This window comes from Canis lupus, chromosome 9, assembly GCF_003254725.2.
Source record: "Canis lupus dingo isolate Sandy chromosome 9, ASM325472v2, whole genome shotgun sequence".
In the NCBI taxonomy this organism is placed as follows: Eukaryota; Metazoa; Chordata; class Mammalia; order Carnivora; family Canidae; genus Canis; species Canis lupus.
In genome coordinates, this window is record NC_064251.1 from 20,918,252 (window position 1) to 20,940,192 (window position 21,941).

A 21,941-nucleotide genomic window follows, 5' to 3' on the forward strand; every position below is an offset into this window, starting at 1 on the left:
TTCCTAGAATGGATAGCCTGGAGACAAAGGCAGACAGCAAACAAACTTAAAAATGAAACAAACAAGGTAATTTCAGAGGGTGATAAAACGAAGGCAGAAAGATCCCGAAGGAGTTCCCCATGCCCACCTTGTACTGAGAACTGTAGAAAGCAAACCAGAAAAGATCCAATACTGTCTACTCAACTCCCTCACTTTACAGATAGGTAAACTGAGGCCAATTGAGGGGTACTTTCTGAGGTGCTGCCTGGTCAGATGGGTGGCTCTGTCCCTCCCCCATCAGCCTGGGAGAGTTCCAGAGTGAGTAAGCAGTTCTGTCTTCTCAGTCCCTAAGGATAAGAGTCAGCATCTGGAATGGAAGGCAACGGATAATCTTGCAAAAACAAACACAATCAAAAGCCCAAAACCTCATTCTCAGCAATCTTTAAAACCCAGCTGTCATCCCTGCACAGCTCCACCAAACTGTTCACCAGATTTCATAGGAGGAGGTGGGAGGTGCTCAAGAGATAAGCCCTCCTGCCTTCCCCACCCCATTCTGCAGGAGCACAGACTCAAGATTAGCCATGGGGCCTCTATGAATAGGGAAGGGGTACCCCACACAGCCCAGAGTGGCAGAGGTATCTAATCCTTCAGGCTTCTGCTTCCTGTTCGAGGAGTCCATGCTCTATAGCAGCTGGTAGGGGGTTCTCGCTAGGAGGGCGGGGGTCACCCTGGGGGCATCCAGGGTCTCAGCTGCCCTTCTTCAGTCTGAAGAGCTCCTCTTTCCATGTTCCCTTCAGAGCATGCACTCCGTGTCTCAGCCTGGCTCCCTCCCTGAGTCGCTGGGATTTATTTCAGGAGATGTTTCGCCCACTCTGCCTGACGTCTGTGAGAAGCTGGGTGCTTAGGGAGTCCTCACCATCTGCCCACCTCCACCATCAGCCAGGCAGCCCCCAGGGGGTTGAATTCCCAGACCAGGAAAGTCAGCCCAAGCTCACTCCCACGCCTGTGAATCCTCTGGCAAGTGGCTGGAGATTTTCTTACCTCCCCTGAAGTGAGGGCACTATAACATCTACCCCTCACATATACACCCTTTGGCCTGAAAAGTCCTTGAAATCTGGGGATGGAGGAAGAGGAGGCTGAATTAAAGTTCCTTCCCTCCCCAAACCCTTTCGATGCACATTTTTGGCCGCATCTAGGAAAACTTGAAATACATATACCCTTTGACACAATGATTACATGTCTAGGAATATATCTTATAAGAAATATGTGCAAGGAGGTCTGTTGCTGTGGACACATTGTGAATTTAACAGGGGATTTAATTAAGAAACGATAGCATATTCAGACAGTGAAATCTCATGTGGTCATCAAAAAGAACAAGAAAAACCCATATGTCCCAACATTGAATAATGCCCAAGATATAAATGAGAAAAGCAAAACTGTACCACAATATGCCTCATATAATTCCGTGTGTTGGATACTAATACATGCCTCTTTTGTATATGTGGAGAAAAAAATATCTGAGAGATTATATATAAAAACTGTCCCCGGGCAGCCCGGGTGGCTCAGCAGTTTAGCGCTGCCTTCGGCCCGGGGTGTGATCCTGGAGACCCGGGATTGAGTCCCACGTCGGGCTCCCTGCATGGAGCCTGCTTCTCCCTCTGCCTGTGTCTCTGCCCAGCGCCCCCCCCCCCACATGAATAAATAAAAATATTTTTTAAAAAAACTGTCCCCAGTGTTTAGCTAATTCTGAAATTTAGATTAGGGGGTTCTCCATTTTCTAAGCTTCTATACAGAAAGATCTGTTACTTTTGTAATCAAGGCAGGGGAGAGGAGGAATCGTTTTTTTAAAAAGTTTTTTTTTTTTTTTTTTTTTGTAAAGGAAGGAAGAACAAATCCCGTCCTCTGGTTTAGGCAAGGGAGGAGGTCCCATGACATCCACCCACAAACTCCCCAGTTGATGGCCTTGGAAGTGATGTGTGGCTACAGACTGCCCACACTTTATAGCCCAGTGCTGGCCTGGGCTTCCCTTACTGCCTTCACTCCATCCACTGCAACTGGCCTCCATTTTAAAAAAAGGCCTGTTTTGGAGAACACACTGTCCCATTCACCTCTGGTGCCTCAGTGGAAGTGTGTGCTTCCCAGGGCCCCATCTCAAGCAAGACTTGGGGTGACACATGGTCAGTGTGAAAGGAGGGTGGGGATTTCTGGTCCGAATGAAGCCAGAGTTCTGCTGGACTTCAGAGATAAAGTTCCAACTCCTCAGGAAGGGGGATCAGGGGAGCGGAAAGCTGGCCTTTGAACTAATCAGGGAGGGGACACAGGGAGGGAAAGGGAGGTCAGAGCTCTGAATTGCTAGACTTGCTGCCCCATCTCCTATCTGTCTGGCCCTGGGAGTACAAAGAGCCAGCCTGGGAGGAAGGATCTGGATGTGCCACTAAGTAGCTATATGTTCCTGGTCAAGTTGCTGCCTCCTCTGGGCCTTAGAGACTTCTTTACTTCCTCTTTGTTTTATCTCTTCCTGGAGCACATGCAGCATAGGAGGCCTGGAGAGGGCAGAGAAGTTGAGAGACCACTGTCATCTTTGCTTGGGATGGGCAAGACACCCAGGGCAAGTGCTATCCATCTGGATTTTACCATCCAGTGTGTGCAAGGAGAGGAGGTGATTGGTGGGGGAAGGGCAGCTCAGAGGGAGCCCAAACTCTGGACCCATCGATTTCCTTCTACTCCACCCACAGCCTCCCCACTGCCACCCCAGCACCTAACCACCACTCCGGGCCCCCTGAGACTCCCTGCCTCAGCATCTCAACATCCGTCTCAGGACCTCAAAGAAATTCTACTTGATAAAGAAGCTGGGACAAAGGAAACTACAGCCTACCTCCAACCCTGATCCCACTCCCATTCCAAGCCTGTGGTCCAGAGCTCAGCATGCAAAATCCCTGGGGCAGGGGTGCCCAGATGGCTCAGTTGGTTAAGTGTCCAGGTTTTGGCTCAACTCATGATTTCAGGGTTGTGGGATCAAGCCTCACCTGGGGCTCCGTGCTCAGCAGGAAATTGACTTAAAAGATTCTTTCCCTCTGCCCCCCTTTTTTTTTTAAGATTTTATTTATTTATTCATGAGAGACACATACACAGAGGCAGAGACACAGGTAGAGGGAGAAGTAGGCTCCATGTGGGGACCCCAACGTGGAACTAGATCCCGGGACTCCAGAATCACTCCCTGAGCCGAAGGCAGAGGCTTTAACTGCTGAGCCACCCAGGTGTCCCTAAATAAATAAATCTTAAAAAAAAAAAAAAAAAAAAAATCCCTGTGGCAGGATGGACTGAGGCAGTAAGATTATTCCAAAGCTCCTGACCCCCACCCAGCCAGAAAGTAGCTTTCTTATCAGAATCTTCCAGTGCTCCCGTGTTCCCACAACCCCTTCAAAGCAGCTGGCTTCTCCATCTCACTCTCTTGCTACCAACACCTCTTTCCCTACTCCCCACCAGCTGGTCAGGCTTGAGAGGCATAAGAGCTGGGACATTGGCAGTCTCCTGTGGACCATGGCCCCTACCCAGGGTTGGAGTCTGGGGGAGCAGAAGACAATTCTAACCAAAGAGGGAGGCTAGATGGTTGGCAGAGCCAGAACCAGGAGCTGGCCCCATGGAGGTCACTCTACTGGGGGAGAGTGGGGGCTCTTCTTCCAAATCTAGAGATGGATCTCAGTCCCCCAGGTGACAGGAAATGGAGAAAACATGTCTTTGGAGACTCTGAGACAAAAGAACATTATTGGGGTGGATTGAGTAGGAAACATCTCCCAGCAGGACAGAGGCCCTTCTAGCCAAGTCCTCCCCAGCCTATTCCTTAGCAGAAGAGGACTCTGCCCTGAAGACTGAGTGAGATGAGTCACAGGCGTGTGTAGAGGGGGGCCAGGTAGCACGTGTCCCAAGCAGAACCAGCCCAGCAGCTCTATCGAGCAGGCCCTGCGCTGACGCACACTTGGGCACCCTTCCGGATCCGTGCATACCCACCCGCATCCTGCCAGCCATGAAGGGAGACAAATCTGAACTGGCCCAGATTCCACAGCAAAACTCTGCTTCTGCTGGCCCTGGCCAAAAAAATTAAGTTCCTTAGCAATCCTCCAGAATAGGGTTGCCAAGCACCTTCTCTCCCTCCCCAGATCCCTTATTTGATTCTGAAGCAAAGACTCTAAACCTGCTCTGGAGTCCATGTTTGCACAAAGGGTAAGGGTGGGACTGGAGGCAGAGGGCTGGAAAGAATTGTGCTTGGTTTTTACCCACTACTCCCACCCAGATTAGGAGGGTCTGATTGTTTATTATCTCAGACTCAGCTGGCCCCGGGTGTTGGTGGAGGGGGCAGACTTGAAAGTCCCGGCAGAGGCCCTCTGGACCTCACAACGTTAGCATTTTATTCTTTTTCTTTTTTTTTTTTAAGATTTTATTTATTTATCTCAGAGAGACAGCAGGTGCATGAACAGGCCTAGGGGCAAATGGAGAAGGAGAAGCTGACTCCCTGATGAGCAGGGAGCCTGATTTGGGGCATTGTGGGGCTCCATCCCAGGATCCTGGGGTCATGACCTGAGCCAAAGGCAAACACTTAACCCACTTAACCGACTGAGCCACCCAGGCACCCATAGCATTTGATTCTTTTCACCGTTATTGGTGGTCTACACCTTCCCCCTGTTCCCCTGGATAGGGGGAGTGGATGTCTAGCAGTCCACACTCCCACCAGCCACAAACCTCAACTTCTACTACAGCCTCTCTCATGGGAACAGCCACCATTCCCAGAGCTGGGCAACTCACAGCTTAGTCACAGGGCTGGGCTGGCTCAATCCAGCCAGGCCTCCCTAGCACCAGCAGCTGCAGCCACTGAGCTACAGTCAGCAGGATTGAGCACACAGAGATGGCTGAAAGCCAGGAAGAAATTACTTTCCATTCTCACAGGATCCCCCAAGGTGGAAAAAAAAAAAGATCAGCCCAAGTGCTGAGAAGTGGGGGAGGATGAGAACAGAATGGCTCCTTGAGGACTTACCTCTACAAACCTAGGAAGTGTCCCCAAGGACCAGCTGGTATGAGGGGCAAGCAAGAGTCAGGAGATGAGAGGAAGGGAGGAAAGCAGGAGAAATGAGTCACACACACACACACACACACACACACACACACAAACCCTGCAGAAATCAGGTAACAGTAGGGGAGAGGGGCAGTTTCAACACCATCTATAATCTCCACCAGTCATCCCAGAAAGAATGTTTCCTTTGCAAACTTGGCTTCAAGATAAGCACCCCCCTCCCCATTCCTGCCACCTATATAGAAATCTGGGACTACTCCTGTGGTTAGGTAAGAAGATGCCAGACCAAGGTCAGAGCTACAGTATCATCAGTCTTTAATAACTTATAGGCAAATGCTAAAAAATAGTTAATAATACAGAGGACACACACGGTTTATAAAAACGGTTGTGGATCTACAAATGTGGGGAGGGGTTCTTGGCACTTTCACAGAGACACAAAAATAAAGACTATTGTGACTAGCATCCCTAGAAAAGCAGCCTGGGGAGACACCCCAGTTGGGGGAGTGGACGCAGGGTGGGGGATAGTCCTCATTCATCCCAAATGCATTCTCCAAACAACCTTCTTTTGCCCCCAAACACATTTAATCAATAAACCAGAGAAGAAAAAGAAGAAACAGGGTCGAGGTAGAGTCACAGCTTACATTTAAGCCTCCCCAGTCCTGCAGCCCCCATTTCTCCAGAGGTGAGGATGAGAGAGAGAGAAGACACCCCATCTCCCCCACCCCTCCCCAATGCTGCACCAGAACAGGACTCCCAGAGTGCTCCTTGGTCCTTCATTGAGGTGGGCAGGTCCTGCACCCCAGAGCTGAATGAGGGGCCACAGGCTCCGCCTGGCTGTCCAAGTGTGCAGACCCCTACTGGTGAGGAGGGGACAGCCTCGGGTCACCGTCTCTTCTTGCCCACCCGGGCTGCCTTCTTCCTCTTGAGGATCATCTCATACAGGCGCTCCAGGCCTGGCTGCAAGCCCAGCCCATCCACAGCACTGCAGCCCTGCACGTGGGTGAGGGTGGCTGCTGCAAGCTCCCGGACTGCAAGCCTCTTCTCAACCTCTGCTGCGCTCAGTGCCCCAGGCTGATCCTGCTTGTTGGCCAGCACCAGCACAGGCACACCCTGGTTGTCCGAAGCCCGACTGATTCGGTGTAGCTCCACCTTGGCCTCCTCCAGGCGCTCAGCCTCAGCAGCATCTACCACAAACACCAGCCCGTCTGTCCGCCGTGTGTAGGAGCGCCACAGTGGTCGCAGCTTCTCTTGCCCCCCGACATCCCACACTTGGAAGGTGATGCCACGGGACCCTCCCAGGGGCACCCGGATCTTCTCTGTGTTGAAGCCTTTGGTGGGGACGCTCTGGACAAATTCCTTGAACTTGAGGCGGTAAAGGAGCGAGGTCTTTCCCGCAGAATCCAGCCCAATGACCACAACATGCAGGGCCTGGAAGTGGGGCAAGAAAGAGGAGGCAGTGGGCGCCATCTCAGTCAAGTGGTTCCCCATGATGAGCTCCAGCTAAGGTGCAGGTCTTGGGGCACTCAGTAGAGGCAGGGAGGTAGCCTTGAACTGCAGGCTCTGGGGACCACAGCTGGGTGATCTGAACAGGGAAAGGTCATGGGAGAAAAAAAGGAGACATTTAATAATAAACATGAAATGTGCAACTTCTAGATCCTTTCCTCAATCAGTCGTCCATCCTTCCAAACCAAAATTCTGGGTTTTGTTTTGTTTTAAACAGCTCCAAGTGTTTTTTAAACCACTCCAACAGCTTCCAGGAGGGACAAGACCTAGAGAGAGCCCTCCGGGTCCTGGACACAGGTTGGGAGGTGAGGCCTCTATCTGCAGATGGTCGGCTTCCCGCGCCTCTTCTCCGAGCTCGTGGCGTGGTAGCAGATGCAGAGACCCTTATGCCCCACGCAAGAATCCGTGGCGGGGGCAGACTGGGCAGTGCCCCCAAATTAGAGATAGGGTATGGGCGCTGAGACCTAAGAGAGCGTAAGGCCCGCTCCCTCCCACGCTCCGCATCCCCAGGCGACTGGCACGCCCCTCCTTAACACCGCGACCCCCTTCCACCGTCCCCCCTTCCACCATCCCGTGACACTTCGCCTTACCGGGATCGTGGACGCCAGCTCCCCGGGTCCCGCACGGGGCCACCTCAGCACCGCCTGTACAGCCCCTTTACCTTCCGGCAGCCGCACTCTCCCCACGTCCCCCCCGAGCCAGCCACTCGAGCCTCCACTTGAAACTCCACACCCGCCGCTGGCGCGTCCCCGCCGCCGCCACTGCTGCTACTGCGGAGCGGTCCCGGGGACTCGGCTTTAAAAAGCCGTGCGTGACGTCACGCAGCGCGAGCCAATCATAGTCACGCGGCGGCGAGGAGGGGCGGGGAGGGGCGGGGCCTGGAGATACGTGCCCCGACACCCGGACAACCCCATGGATGGACCTCTGCTCAATTGGTGACCGTTTTATTTGACCTTTTCTACCACATTTGGAGGTAAACTCGGGATGGAAAGTGGGAGGGACAGACGTGGCAGCGTTTTCCTTGGAAGGAGAGGTGAAGAGCTTCATACTCTACACCGCGGCATCCTCCTCCCTCCCGCCAGAGATAGCCCCCCCGCCCCCCCCCGCCCCCACCCCCCAGCACCGACACCGCCTCCGCCAGGGTCTACTGGACAGATGCTGACAAATCTTACTCCTTTATCTTTCCTGAGTCAGTGTTCAAACCTGTGTAAAACCTGGAACCTCATGAAACAGCCTAAGCCTGAGCCCATTGCTCCTCACAGCAGCCTGTGAGCTAGGGACTGGTGCTGTCTGTATTCTACAGGGAAGGAGAGCTCTGAAGGGTTCAAATGACTTGCCTAAGGTCACCTAGCCAGAAAGTGGGTGAGCAAAGCAAGGATCTGTCTGAATCTGGTGTCTGTCCTCTCTCATGGGCGGGGAGGGGGGAGAGGGGGTGCTAGGTACGGGGCCAGGGGCCACAGGGCTAGGCATTCTCAGCAGAAATCCCACAATGAAAAAAAAACAAAAAAAAAGAAATTCCTCAATGGCCGGTTAGAGGGCTGGCCAGAAGCAGACACCCCAAGGGCCTCCCTTGTTCAGATAGATAAAAAGATAGTTGTTCACTCCACAGGACTTTGTCCTCATTCATACTGTGTGCTCTGCCAGAGAGACTCTGGGGATATAGAAAAGTGTAGGCCACAGGGCCTGGCCTCAGAATGCTTAAAATCTAGTGGGAAAAAAAAAAAAAAAAACAACAACAAGACTGGGTTGCCAGTGTGGCTCAGATGGTTAAACATCTGCCTTCAGCTGAAGTCATGATCTCAGAGTCCTGGGATTGAACCCCACATCAGATTCCTAGCTCAGTGGAGAGTCTGCTTCTCCTCCCTCTTCATCTCTCCATGCTCATTCATTCACTCACTCTCTCTCTCTCTCCCCCTCCATATCCCTTTGTCTCAAGTGAATACATAAAATCTTAGAAAAGGAAAAAACAAGACTGATCACTAACAGGGAACACCAGGCCTTTGTAAATCTGAGATAAGTCCTTGTAGGTCTTCAGAAGAGGGGAAAAGAGAGTGAACTGGAAGGCTCTGGAAAAGTTTCTATAAGTTAATGAGTCCTGTATAGGATTGATTGGGAGAGGTACAGGACTGAGTGGCATCTCCCCAGCCATTGCAGCCTGATACAGTCTAGATAGCCCTGAAGAGGACGAGATGTCACAAAGGGACAGTGTGACCAAAAGGATATCAGTGATTACCTGCAGAGAGGTAAGTAAAATTGAAGGAGGGGAGGAAGATCAAAGGAGAATAAGATCATAACTCTCATATTTCCATTTTTACAAGGATGTTGGATTCTTACATTTATTGTGTAATTCAGTATTAACCTTTCTTAAAGGTTATATTTGAGGGGGATCAGAAAAAAAAGTAGGAAAGTCACTGCTAGACAGAAGGGCCTAACCCTTTCCTGCCCAGCTCCTGCCCTCACATCTGTTTAGCACCAGCCTGCCTTGCCACCTCCTTCTTCCCCTCCCTCCTACAAAACCAGCCACCTCGTTTCCCCAGTAATGCAGGGAGCCCCCCTGAATCCCTGAAGACATCAAGACCTTAGGAAATTAGTGTTACACTCCATGTTGGGGGGTGGCAGTTTGCCAGAGGATCTAAGACATAGAGGTGGCCTGTGTTAGGAGAGGGGAAGACAGAGCAGGCCACAAAGTTGGAAACCACTACTGCACTGCCTTGTTGAGGGGCCACTGCATGCTAGGCCCTGGCCTGAGGACTCTACATACTTTTGATTTTTTTTTCATTTTGATTTTTTTGCATTTAAATTTTTTTAAGTATGCTGCATGCCCAAGTGGGGCCTGAACTCACAACCCCGAGATCAAGACCTGCATGTTCCACCAACTGAGCCAGCCAAGCACTCCATATTTTTCCTCTTTAATATGTAATTCAACCCCAGAAGTAAGTATGGTTATTCCAAAAAGAAGAAACAGAAGCACTGAAAGGTTAGGTAATTTGTCCAAAGTCACTCTGCTAGAAATTGGCCAAACTTGGCTTTGAGCAAATGTTACAGTGGCTATGAAACTGAAAACACACAGAAATGAAAAATACAGACTGTCTCAAGTTTTTTTCTGCACCTTTGAAACTTCTTGAACATTTCTCCTTTATCTCCTGGGCCTCACAACCAAGAGGGAAATTGTTACTTGATTAGCCAGATAAAAGTGATAAAACTGCTGATCCCACCCCACCCTTCATCTTTCTGGTTTGCCAGAGGTGTTGATGAACAAATGGAGAGGAGGTGGTGGGGCAGGGAGAGGTGAAGGAAGGGGCCCAGCTTGTCAGGGCAGCACTAGGCTACGTACTTAACCGCAGTTTGTCCCCTTTAAATGGGAACTCCAGATCCCCCCACACACACCCTGTCCCCAGGGAGCCTTCCTCCATTACGGACCATATTCCTTCCTGGCAGCCTCACCTCTGCAGCCCTTTCTCTCCACAGGATTGCCTGTGTTGAGGGATTCACTGCAGAGAACATTTGAGCATTTGTACATTGAACAATCCTATGGGGAGTACCTGCTAGTTTCTGAAGCATACAGCCAGGAGTGAGGTGATTAAGGATCTGCCCTCCTGGGGTGTACATGCTAGTGGGGAGAGACAGGCAATAAATGAAGATCGGGGGCACCTGGGTGGTTCAGTGGTTGAGCATCTGCCTTTGGTTCAGGTTGTGATCCCAGGGTCCTCGGATCAAGTCCCACATCAGGCTCCCTATAGGGAGCCTGCTTCTCCCTCTGCCTAAGTCTCTGCCTCTCTGTCTCTCTCTCTCTCTCTCATGAATGAATAAATAAAATCTTTAAAAAAATAAGTAAATAAAGAAGATCATTTCAGATGCCATCAAGGGAAATAACACAGGGAGATGTGCTGGAGAGAAACTCAAAAAAGGACCTACTTCAGACTGGGGGAGCAGGATGCTCAGGAAGGCCTCTCCAATAGGTGACATTAGAGCCAACGTTGAAATGACAGAGTTGGATAAGCATTCAAAACAGAATGATAGACTAGCTGGGACCTACCCACTTCCTTCTATGGGCTCCTCCACCCGTATGAGATTCAAGCTTCTATGTCATCGTTCTTCCTCAGAGTGTCTCTTACCAGACTAAGCCCTGAGCCCAGAAGCTGGTTCCTGTCATCTATAGCATCTATAGCTCCAAGGTGCCCAGCGCTGTGCGGGGTACACAAAAGGCAGGTAGAAAATCTTGCATGAATTCATGGAGGTATGACCAAATGATTAAATGTATTGAGGGGTATCCCAGAGTGTGAGAACCGAACATCAACCCTTAGCCTGGAAATTTCCTGGTCGGGGCTTCCTGAGCCCTTGGAGGTTCTGTTTGATACTGGGTTAGCCAGGATTGCCTATAAAACCCTGCATTTCTGGGCAAAGTCTGGTTAGTATTGAACTCTCAGATCTTTATTGAGGATGAGGGACTTCTTAGAGGAAGAAATACAGAGGCCAGGAGTGGGGATGACCCTGAAGAGAGAGGCCGCCCTCAAGGCCTGGTATGCTGAAACCCTGGGCTGAGAGTCATGGCGAATCCTGTCCCCCTCACCAGTAGATGGCTTGGAAAAGTTACACACACACACACACACACACACACACACCTCCAGGGCTAAAGTGATTCCAGGTCCCTTCCCCCACCAACAGTCCATACTCAGGAATAGCTGAGGATAGGGAATGAAGTAACTCACCCAGGAAGTAGCTGAGGACATCCTTGTCTCCCCACTACCCTAACCCAGTATCTGTCTCAGTGCACAATGCACAGATGCCATCTGCAAAGGAAGGGAGCAGAAGAGTCTGCAGGAGGGAAGCCAAAGAACCAGCTGGCAGCGTAGGAATCACAAAGACCCATTTTCCTTAAGTAAACTCTCCACCCAGTGTGGGACTGGGACTCACGACCTGACCCGGGATCAAGAGTCACATGCTCTACAACTGAGTCGGCCAGGTGTCCCACAAAAACCCACTTTTCTTTTTCTTTTTTAAATTTTTTTAAGATTTTTTTTTTAAGATTTTATTTATTTATTCATGAGAGACACAGAGAGAGGCAGAGACAGGCAGAGAGAGAATCAGGCTCCATGTAGGAGCCCGATATGGGACTTCATCCCGGGACTCCAGGATCATGCCCTGGGCCAAAGGCAGACACTCAACAGCTGAGCCACTCAGGTGTCCTGTTATTTTCCTTTTTTTTTTTTTTTTTTAATTTATTTGAGAACGAGTGAGTGAACAAAGGGAGGGGCAGAGGGAGAGGGAGAGAGAGAATCCTCAAGCAGACTCCCTGCAGAACGCATATCTGGACTCGTGGCTCAATCCCACAGCCCTGAGACCATGACCAGGAGACTATGACCTGAGCTAAAACCAAAAGTTGGCCACTCAACCAACTGAGCCACCCAGGCACTGCTACCAAGACACATTTTTCAAATCCCAGCTTTATTTCCTCAGGAACAAAATGGAGAAAACACAACCTACCTTTTAGAATGAGTGTGAAAAAAAACAAAACGTGTGTAAGGGCCCCAGAGGCACCCTTTTCCCTTCCAAGTTGCCAGATCCAACCCTCCCAGAAACTGGGTCCCAGGGCTCCAGTCTTAGAGCTAGGAAGGAGCAGATGCTGCCCCCTGGTGGATAAATTGGTCACCATCTGATCCCGGAAAAAAAGTGGAGGAGTAGAGGTTAAGTGGTGAGGGTTCCATCGCCTCCTTTTGGAGTCTTCCTATCAGCCTGGGCCTTTCCTACAGTTTGAGGTGGGACTGAAAAATCTACCCTCTTCAAATTTTTCTGAGGAGGTGAGGTCAAATTTAAACGAACAGAGAAGCAGGCCCCATGCAGGGAGCCCGACGTGGGACTCGATCCACGGTCTCCAGAATCAGGCCCTGGGCCAAAGGCGGCGCTAAATCGCCGAGCCACTGTTGCCCCAGAAAAGTCTGATTTCAATGACATTTCCCATAGTGTTACTGAGGGCCTAATGACAAGTGCCGAGAAGGCTGAGGCAGGAGGAAGCTCCAGGGCAGGGAAGGTTATGAAGAGCTAAGTCCCAGCCATGTTTCCGTGTCTGGGAGGATGGATGTCCAGCATCCATTTGCACCAGAGCCTAGCATGCAGGGGACGACTCGGCTGGAGGAGATTTGTGTGGTCGGCAAGGAAGAGCAACGAGGGTGATGATGCCCTGCAAGAGCAGGAGGGTGATGATGCCTTGGAAGCAAGGAACGACCAAACTGAGACAGGCAGAGAGGGAGAAAGCCAAGTTCATGCTCCGGAGGGAACAGGGTGACAGCCCAGGTATCCAAGCTGGCTGGGCTTTCCTTGAAGCATTCACAACAGGAGCCAGTCCCCAGTGATCTCATCCTCTGTCCTCTGACGGGAGGCTTCTCTGCCAAGCCCTCCATGTTGTCTTCCATACACTGAGAGGTAGGGTGGCTCCAAATAGTGGTTCTCATATTTGAGAGTATACCAGAATCACCTAGAGGACTTACTAAAACATAGATTGCTGAGTCCCACTTCCAGAATTTCTGACTCAGTCGGTCTCAGGCTCACAGGCCTGATAAATGTACATTTATAGCAATTTCTCAGATAATACTGATGGTGCTGGTCTGGGGGCCACATTAGGAGGAACACTGACTTGAAGGATGAGTTCCAATCCTGACTTAAACATTTCCAGTGAGCCCTTGGGCAAATTATTTACCTTCCTAGCCTCAACTTCTTCATCTGTAAAATGGGATCATGCTTCACTCACATGGTTGTCATGAGAATTTAAATAAGGTTAAATGTGTGAAGGACTCCACAAAGGACTTGGCTTATAAAAAGTCCTCTTGGGCAGCCCCGGTGGCGCAGCGGTTTAGCGCCGCCTGCAGCCCGGGGTGTGATCCTGGAGATCCGGGATCGAGTCCCACGTCAGGCTTCCTGCATGGAGCCTGCTTCTCCCTCTGCCTGTGTCTCTGCCTCTCTCTCGCTCTCTCTGAATAAATAAATAAATAAATAAATCTTTAAAAAAAAAAAAAAAAAGTCCTCTTTACCCAGGGTGGCTCAGCAGTTGAGCATCTGCCTTTGGCTCAGAGCATAATCCCCGGGACTGGGAAGGAGTCCCACATCGGACTCCTTGTGGGGAGCCTGCTTCTCTCTCTGCCTATGTCTCTGCCTCTCATGAATGAATAAAATCTTTTTTTTTTTATAAATTTTTATTTATTTATGATAGTCACAGAGAGAGAGAGAGAGGCAGAGACACAGGCAGAGGGAGAAGCAGGCTCCATGCACCGGGAGCCTGACGTGGGATTCGATCCTGGGTCTCCAGGATCGCGCCCTGGGCCAAAGGCAGGCGCTAAACCGCTGCGCCACCCACGGATCCCATGAATGAATAAAATCTTAAAAGTCCTCTATACCTGGTAGATATGATAATATTAAATTATTTATCTCAACCATAACACCAAAAAATAAAATTTGACCCAGGAAGCTAGTTTGTTTGTTTGTTTATACTGAGGTGAAGGCAGGCGCTCAACTACTGTGCCACCCAGGCGTCCCAGGAAGCCACTTTAATATGGAATATCTTTCTTAGATAGGGCACAAAGTGACATGGACAGATTCTTGGCTGCCATTTCTTTTCCAATGTATATGACTTAAAGACTTGCTTTTAGTATTTCATGTGCATATGAACCTCCTTGGACCCTATTAAAATGCAGATTATGGTTCAGTAGGTGTTGTAGACTGAACTGTGCCCCACCTCCCCAGTTTATATACAATATAATATACAATATTTTATTCAAATATATATTCAACATGTATATATTGATGCCCTACCCCCCCCCATGTGGTGGTATTTATAAGTGAGGCCTTTTGGAAGGTAATTAGATTAGATGAGGCCATGAAAGTGGGGCCCTCATAATGGGATTCGTTCCCTTATTTTTTTTTAAGATTTTATTTGTTTGTTTGTTTGTTTGTTTGTTTTAAGAGACACACACAAAAAAAAGACACAGAGAGAGAGAGGCAGAGACACAGGCAGAGGGAGAAGCAGGCTCCATGCAGGGAGCCCAACGTGGGACTCAATCCCGGGACTCCAGGGTCAGGCCCCCGAGCTGAAGGCAGACACTCAACCACTGAGTCCCCCGGGCAGCCTAAATTAGGTGTTTTTAGACCAGGGGTCAGCAGACTACAGCCAGCCAACAGGTTCGGCCCCTCTGTTCTATACTGCAAGTCAAGAACGAATTTTACATTTTTCAAACATTGTAGAAGAAATAGCTCACAGAGAATTTTCAGGCCGTGAAACTATTTACTCGCCTTAACTATTTACTCTCTGACCCTCTAGAGAGAGCCTGCCTCCTCCTTTTCATACCCTTAAGTATGAAATCAAAACGTTTTACCTTGGCTCAGAAGGTAAAAAGCAGGGTTAAGGAGCAGGTGTAACACGTGTCTACACTCCTACATTCACACCATTGCTTCTAAGCCTGAAAAGGGTTCTAGGGAAGCCTGTCCTGTCCGTTGGCCCCTCAAGCCATCAGGTCACTGGAAAAGTAAAACTCCTCCTGGGTTTACCTAGAAGGAAAAAACGGAGATCAATTGGAATCAAGTCCCACAACTGGCTTCCTACCAAAGAACCTCAAGATCTTAGAGACTGGAGACGCTTGAGTAACTCAGCTGTTAGCACGGGGACTGAGTATCCAGCAAAAAAAAAAAAAAAAAAAAAAAAATCTGCTCCTTCAAGAGAAACCACGAAGCGCCAAAAATTATCAAACCCGTCTTCCCTACATGGTTCACGCGAAGAACAGAAGAACATCGGTCTACTACCATCTCCAAATAACTAAAACCTGTTTTTAGTCACCAACCGTTTCCCCCGAGGGGGTGCACCGTTCCTGGAGGTACTGCAATACCAGGTCGATGCGCGGAGTGGACGGAGCAAGCTCCTATTCCATCTCCCTGCTCCAAAAATCCATTTAATATATTGTCCTCGGATAGAGGACGTATCAGATATTAAACTGATAAGAACAGATACTACACTTGATCTTAGCCAAAAGGCCGAGAAGCGATACCGCCGCGCACCCCCCCGCGCACGCCCTCCCGACGACGTCCACCTTACACTCACGGTGACTCGCCTCCCGCTCCGCCCACGTCCCGCTCCCCCCGCTTCTCCCACCGTGGCACGGGCGGCACTAGCCGCTAGGCTCTCCTGAGGCCTTGTAAAGTCTCTACCTTTTAAAAGACAAGTGATGCATCTGTCGCTGCTGCGTCTGCATCGGTCTGTAACGCCCCTTTTAATTTGAATGCCCCACCCTTTAGCGCGCCGGGTGACGCGCTCACACCCCGCAGGCCGTTTCCGGGAATTGCTCGGTGCAGGGAGAATGGAATCCGGGATGGGGGGGAAGGGGGGGTCCGCCTTCAGTTTTGTACGGACGTAGAGAAAAGCCAGGACCAAAGAGGGTTGAGGGTGACGGCAATAGGGTCTGTGGAAGGGCGCTGTTGGCGGAGTCTTCCTGAAGACAAAGTTGGAAGATATACCCATTAGAAGCGCTTAGAGCGTATCGTATTAAGTTGGCTCTACGTCGGCGGAAAGACGAGCTTCGTATCTGCCAGTTGAGGGTCTCATTCTGAGCCAGGGGAGCGAAAGGCCTGGAGGAAGGGCTTCCCTGAGCAGAGAGGGTCGCCTCCCTGCAAGAGGGAAGGCGGACCACAGAAAGTGAGGCGGGAGGCGGGTCCGTTGATTGGGAGGCCGGGATGCCCCGCTGCTGGGATTTTCTCCGACTCCAGTACCTGCCTCTATCCCCGCTTCTGAGAATGGATTCTATCTTGGGCTTTGTACGTAAAGCTCCCAACTCCGGGGACATCGTTTCCCTTCGCGTCTTACGCAGATGGATACTCTGGATTCTGCTTGTGTGTCACCTCCTCCTGGAAGCCTTCCTTTTTTTTTTTTTTTTTGGAAGCCTTCCTTAAAGACCCTTTTACACCCTGCCTCCAGTCTGATTAGCGGCCCTCATATGCATTTCATCCCACCTGCGAATTCATTTCAGGTACACCACTCACCACCTTTTTGGGCAATCTTTGATCGCTCCCACTTGAAATCTGAGATCATTGAGGATGGTGACCTCATCAGTATCTCTGTATCCCATCACTAGCTCAGTGCTTGGCATATAGTAGGTGGTGTAAACGTTGGTTGAGTGAAGAAGCGATTCCCAGATAAGACAATCAGAGAAACAATTAGGAGGCTACTGGTCAAATCCAGGGGTTATAAGCGTGGAAGATCTGGTCAGGATGGTGGCACACCACAGAGGAGAGATGACTGTCACATGATGCTCTGGGTATTAAGGCCAATCAATTCCTAAATCCTCTCCCCTGACGTTTCCCTGTGGCAAAGATTGCTGATTCTCAGTCAGCATTTACCTTTCATATCCTCCTTCGGAGAAAACTTCAGTTTACTAGAGGGGTTAATATTTCTTTCATTTGATATCAGAAAAACTAGAAGGTATCATGGATGTAAGACCGAAACCCAGTCAGTACCTTCACCCTGCAAGATGAAAAGCATGTTCTAGGCGTTGCCTGGGCCTTTCCCCTGGACTCAGTGCTCTATTGTACTACCTCACTTAATTCACTCAACAGCTCTACAAGGTGGATGTTATTATAATTACACAGGGCCAGAACTATAGTGAGGCCAAAGGGGAGGGGCCAGATTTAAGAGAATGTCCTCCGCAAAACTCTCCAGTAATCAAGATTAAAATATTTTAAGAATTTATTTAGATATATTCACAAATGAGATGCCTGGATGGCTCAGTGGTTGGGCTCTGCTTTAGGCTCAGGGTGTGATCCTGGAGTTCAGGGATTGAGTCCCACATTGGGCTCCCTGAGGGTAGCCTGCTTCTCCCTCTGCTTTTGCCTATGTCTTTGCCTCTCTCTCTCTCTCTCTGTGTGTGTCTCTCATGAATAAAAAAAGATATATTCACAAATATACACAACTTGGTTTATTTGCTTCTCATCTTGGTAGAGGTTTTGTTGCTGTTCTATTTCCCAGCACCTCAGTGTTCAGCACATATTCCACACTTGATAAATATTTGTTGAATGAATGAATGAGAGTCACCCAAAACAATATATAATGTGCTTAGCTTGCACCTGAGATGGCTCTTCGGGCCTTTTAATCCCATGCTCTCTGTTTAGATGTGTATATCAGATCATCTTATACTCACTAAATTGGTTATGCTGAAAGGGGGTTGCTATGAACCCAGCTCCCAGAAGCTTCTTCACTCACCCTGGATATTTCCAAATGTCTTCCAAGTCCAAAGGCCTTACCAGTAGGCAGGTGGCCAGCTGTCAGACAACACTCTTAACTCATTCATTCCTTTATCTAACAATGATTGCTGAGGATAGACTCATTAAACTTTTGGGATTAAAAATGTCTAGACCTACTAGAAGCTTGGGATTATAATACATGTCTGTTGTAGATTAGCAGGAAAACATGTAAAGTGCTCATCGAGGGGATCCCTGGGTGGCTCAGTGGTTTAGCGCCTGCCTTCGGCCCAGGGCATGATCCTGGAGTCCCGGGATCAAGTTCCAAATCAGGCTCCCTGCATGGAGCCTGCTTCTCCCCCTGCTTGTGTCTCAGCCTCTCTCTCTGTCTCATGAATAAATAAATAAAATCTTTAAAAAAAAAATAAAGTGCTCATCGATAGGGAAAATACACAGCCTTTGGGGTAACTTACTATTAATCTGTTCTAGAACCTTGTTGTTGAAAGTATGGCCTGTGAACTACAGCATCTGTAACACCTGGGAACCGGTTAGAAATGCAGAATGTCAGACACCACATCAGACCTACTTTCTTAGTTTGCTCTGGCTGCCATAACAAAATACCATAGACTGGGAGCTTAAATAACAGAAATTTCTTAGTTAAGGACGCTAGAAGTTCCAGTTGACGGTGCCAGCATGATAGGGCTATACTGAGGTCCCTATTGGCTCACAGATGGCCACCTTCTCCATATGGTAGAGAGGGAACAAGCTCTCTGGTGCCTCCTCTAAGAGAATGAATCCCTGGAAACGCCTGGGTGGCTCAGCAGTTGAGCCTTAGCCTTTGGCAAAGGGTGTGATCCTGGAGTCTTGAGATGGAGTCCCCCATCAGGCTCCCAGTAGGGAGCGCTCTTCTCCCCCTGCGTATGTCTCTGCCTCTCTCTCTCTCTCCCTCAATCTCTCATAAATAAATAAAATCTTTAAAAAAGTAAGAAGCAAATCAGGTTATTCCTAATAATCATGTCTGATAAGTTGTCATCTCATCATGTCCCGGTTTAGAGATGTCAGATGGAAGGGTTGACGGAGGAGGCCAGGTGACTCGCTAGGTCCCACAGGTCCGCAGGGCTTAGCGCCCACGCACGCCAGCTCCACGCTCCGGGGCGCACCCGCCCCACCCCCCACCCCCGCCCGCGTCCCGTCGGCGGAGGCAGCGGGCAGAGGACCCCAGAGGACCCGTGTGTCAGCATCGGCAATGCTCAGTCTCCTCGTGGGCCTGACTCAGAAGAACCATTCCTCGTTTGTCGGCGCCCCCGGCTTCCTCGGCCTAGCCTGCCCCTTGCACTCGCCAAGCTGTGTGGTCTCGGGCCAGTTGCCTAACCTCTGCCTCCACCGCTCCTTCCCTCCTTCCGCAGGTAAACTCTGCAAGTTGGACGCGAAGAGAGCGCTGAGCGCAAGTCTGGCCCAGCCGAGGAGAAGCGTCTGGCTACGGTATAGCGCACGCGGCTCACTCGTTTCGGTGTCACAGGCACGACGCCTCCACTGGTACCTCGTGGCACCTAGGACCCACATCCTGGACCACTCAAACCCCCAGGTCAGGTCACGAGCTACCTCGGCCTTCCCTCAGTCCCACGAAGGAGGGAACGTAGGAAGGTGGCCACTTCTGCCCTGGGGAAACGGAGGCCCAGGGGGTTAGGTAGATGCCCAGGGAGCCCTCCCGATGGGGCGGTAGGGAGGCCACCCGTTCAGGGCCCGGTCTCGGGTCCCAACTGGTGTCTGGAGCCCTTGGCAGGTGACGCCAGCCAGGCGCTTCTGGGCTCCCCACGCCCTGGCCCCAGCCAGCCTGTAGGGTCCCGCAGTGACGACGTGAGGAGCCTCCTGGGCCCTGGGACGACTCCGCGCCAGCCCCCGGCGCCAGCCCCACGCCCGGTTCCACGGCCCTCCCCCGAGGCGGGCCAAAGCGGGAAGCCGAGGGCGCCTGGCCCGCAGCCGGGTTCCGCCGCCCGCCGCGCCTCTAGGGCTCCGCGCGCGGAGGGGCGGGCCATTCAAATTAGGAAGGGCCTTGCGGGGCCGGCGACGACGCGACGACGGACGCATCGTTTGTCTTTTAAAAGGAAGAGACTTTACAAGGCCTCAGGAGAGCCTAGCGGCTAGTGCCGCCCGTGCCACGGTGGGAGAAGCGGGGGGAGCGGGACGTGGGCGGAGCGGGAGGCGAGTCACCGTGAGTGTAAGGTGGACGTCGTCGGGAGGGCGTGCGCGGGGGGGTGCGCGGCGGTATCGCTTCTCGGCCTTTTGGCTAAGATCAAGTGTAGTATCTGTTCTTATCAGTTTAATATCTGATACGTCCTCTATCCGAGGACAATATATTAAATGGATTTTTGGAGCAGGGAGATGGAATAGGAGCTTGCTCCGTCCACTCCGCGCATCGACCTGGTATTGCAGTACCTCCAGGAACGGTGCACCCCCTCGGGGAAGCACTCGGTTACAAAGAATAGGTTTTGTTCCTTTTTTCGTCTTGACGTCAGGTGAGGTGCCACTTGTTCGGTTTCGCGGAGGATAGTGGCAGTTGGGTATTCGGTGTTCTCTTTTTTTTTTTTTCTCCGGTGTGTCTTCTAAGTTCTTACCCATGCTCCTTGGCTGTGCGGGTCTCTGTTCTCTCTCTCTTTTTTTTTTTTTTTTTTTTTTTTTTTTACTTTTTAAGGTGTTTTTTTGTTTACTAAAGAAGGGTGACAGGGCTAGAGTCAATCTCCGTGCCGGGGTCGCACTGGGGGACTAGATCCGGTGACGCCAGAATCATGCCAGAAGCCTTAGGCAGACGCTGAATCGCTCATCCACTCAGGCGTTCCCCAGTCTTTTAACATCTTGAGGTTCTTTGGCAGGAAGCCAGTTGTGGGGCTTGACTTGAATTGACCTCCTGCTTTTTCCTGCTAGGCTACACCCAGGAGGAGTTTCACTCTTCTAGGAACCTGACGGCTTGAGGGACCAACAGGCAGCTCCTCTCTCCCTTACTACCTCTCTCTATCTGGTTTATGTAGTTGACTTCTCTAAAACCTTTTTCAGGCTTAAAAGCAAATATGTGATGGAGGAGTGCAGACACGTGACACATCTGCTCCTTAATCCTGCTTTTTACCTTCTGACTGAGGGGGTAAATGTTTAAATTTCATACTTAACCGTGGAAAAGGAGGATGACAGGCTGTCTCTCTAGAGGGTCAGAGAGTAAATAGTTTAGGCTTCATGACCCCGAAAGGTCCCTGTGAGCTCTTTCTTCTGCAACCCTTGAGAAATGTAAAATTCGTTCTTGACTTGCAGTATAGGAGAACAGAGGGGCCGACCTTGCTGGCTGGCTGTAGTCCGCTGACCCCTGGACTAAAAACACCTAATTTAGGCTGCCTGGGTGGCTCAGTGGTTGAGCGTCAGCCTTCGGCTCGTGGCCTGATCCCAGGGTCCATGGGGCTCCTCGCGGGGAGACCTCTGCCTTTCTCTATGTGTGTTTCTCACCGATAAATAAAATATTTTAAAAACTAAAAAGTAAAATAAAAACATCTGCTTTGTGTATTGTCCCACAGAAGGGGGCCCCCTTCAGGCTTCTGGACAGTCTGCTGCCTGAACTCAAGAAAGGCCTCCTTGATGCTATGTGCCAAGACCGAAATGAAAGAGACAGACAGGCCTCCTACCCCGAGAAGTCTTTTCTGTCTTTTAAAGTTTGATTTAGGGCAGCCCCGGTGGCACAGCGGTTTAGCGCCGCCTGCAGCCAGGCGTGTGATCCTGGAGACCCGGGATCGAGTCCCACGTCGGTCTCCCTGAATGGAGCCTGCTTCTCCCTCTGCCTGTGTCTCTGCCTCTGTGTGTGTGTGTCATGAATAAACAAGTAAAACAAAATCTTTAAAAAATAATAAGGTTTTATTTACTTATTCATGAGAGACGGGGGTGGGGTGGGGGGAGAGGCAGGCCTCAAGCAGGGAGCCGGATATGGGACTCCATCCCGGGACTCCAGGATCACACCCTGAGTGGAAGGCAGACACTCAACCACTGAGCCTCCCAGGCGTCCATACTCTGAGAAATCTTAATGGTTTCTGGCAGAGAAAATGGAGCAGCAAATCGTCATGGGTCCAGGACCGGCTCCTGGACTGAAAAATTTTTAAAACATTTAATTTATTTATTCATGAGAGAGAGAGAGAGAGAGACAGGCGGA

The 21,941-nt window shown here is 50.5% G+C and overlaps 1 protein-coding gene and 2 non-coding genes across 3 annotated transcripts; 1 reads left to right on the plus strand and 2 right to left on the minus strand.

Moving 5' to 3' along the window:
- Positions 1 to 5,342: 5,342 nt before the first annotated feature.
- On the minus strand, positions 5,343 to 7,330 carry ARL4D (ADP ribosylation factor like GTPase 4D). Its single transcript, XM_025440386.3, has 2 exons — positions 7,138 to 7,330; positions 5,343 to 6,626 (listed from the first exon to the last, which is right to left on the minus strand). Exon 2 carries the CDS (start codon positions 6,530 to 6,532, stop codon positions 5,927 to 5,929), a length of 606 nt encoding a protein of 201 aa, XP_025296171.1. The 5' UTR covers positions 6,533 to 6,626; positions 7,138 to 7,330; the 3' UTR covers positions 5,343 to 5,926.
- An 8,053-nt stretch (positions 7,331 to 15,383) lies between these two features.
- On the minus strand, positions 15,384 to 15,574 carry LOC112655688 (U2 spliceosomal RNA). The gene has a single exon (XR_003133826.1). It is a non-coding gene; the product is annotated as a U2 spliceosomal RNA (small nuclear RNA).
- A 4,451-nt stretch (positions 15,575 to 20,025) lies between these two features.
- On the plus strand, positions 20,026 to 20,216 carry LOC125755860 (U2 spliceosomal RNA). The gene has a single exon (XR_007413307.1). It is a non-coding gene; the product is annotated as a U2 spliceosomal RNA (small nuclear RNA).
- Positions 20,217 to 21,941: the final 1,725 nt, after the last annotated feature.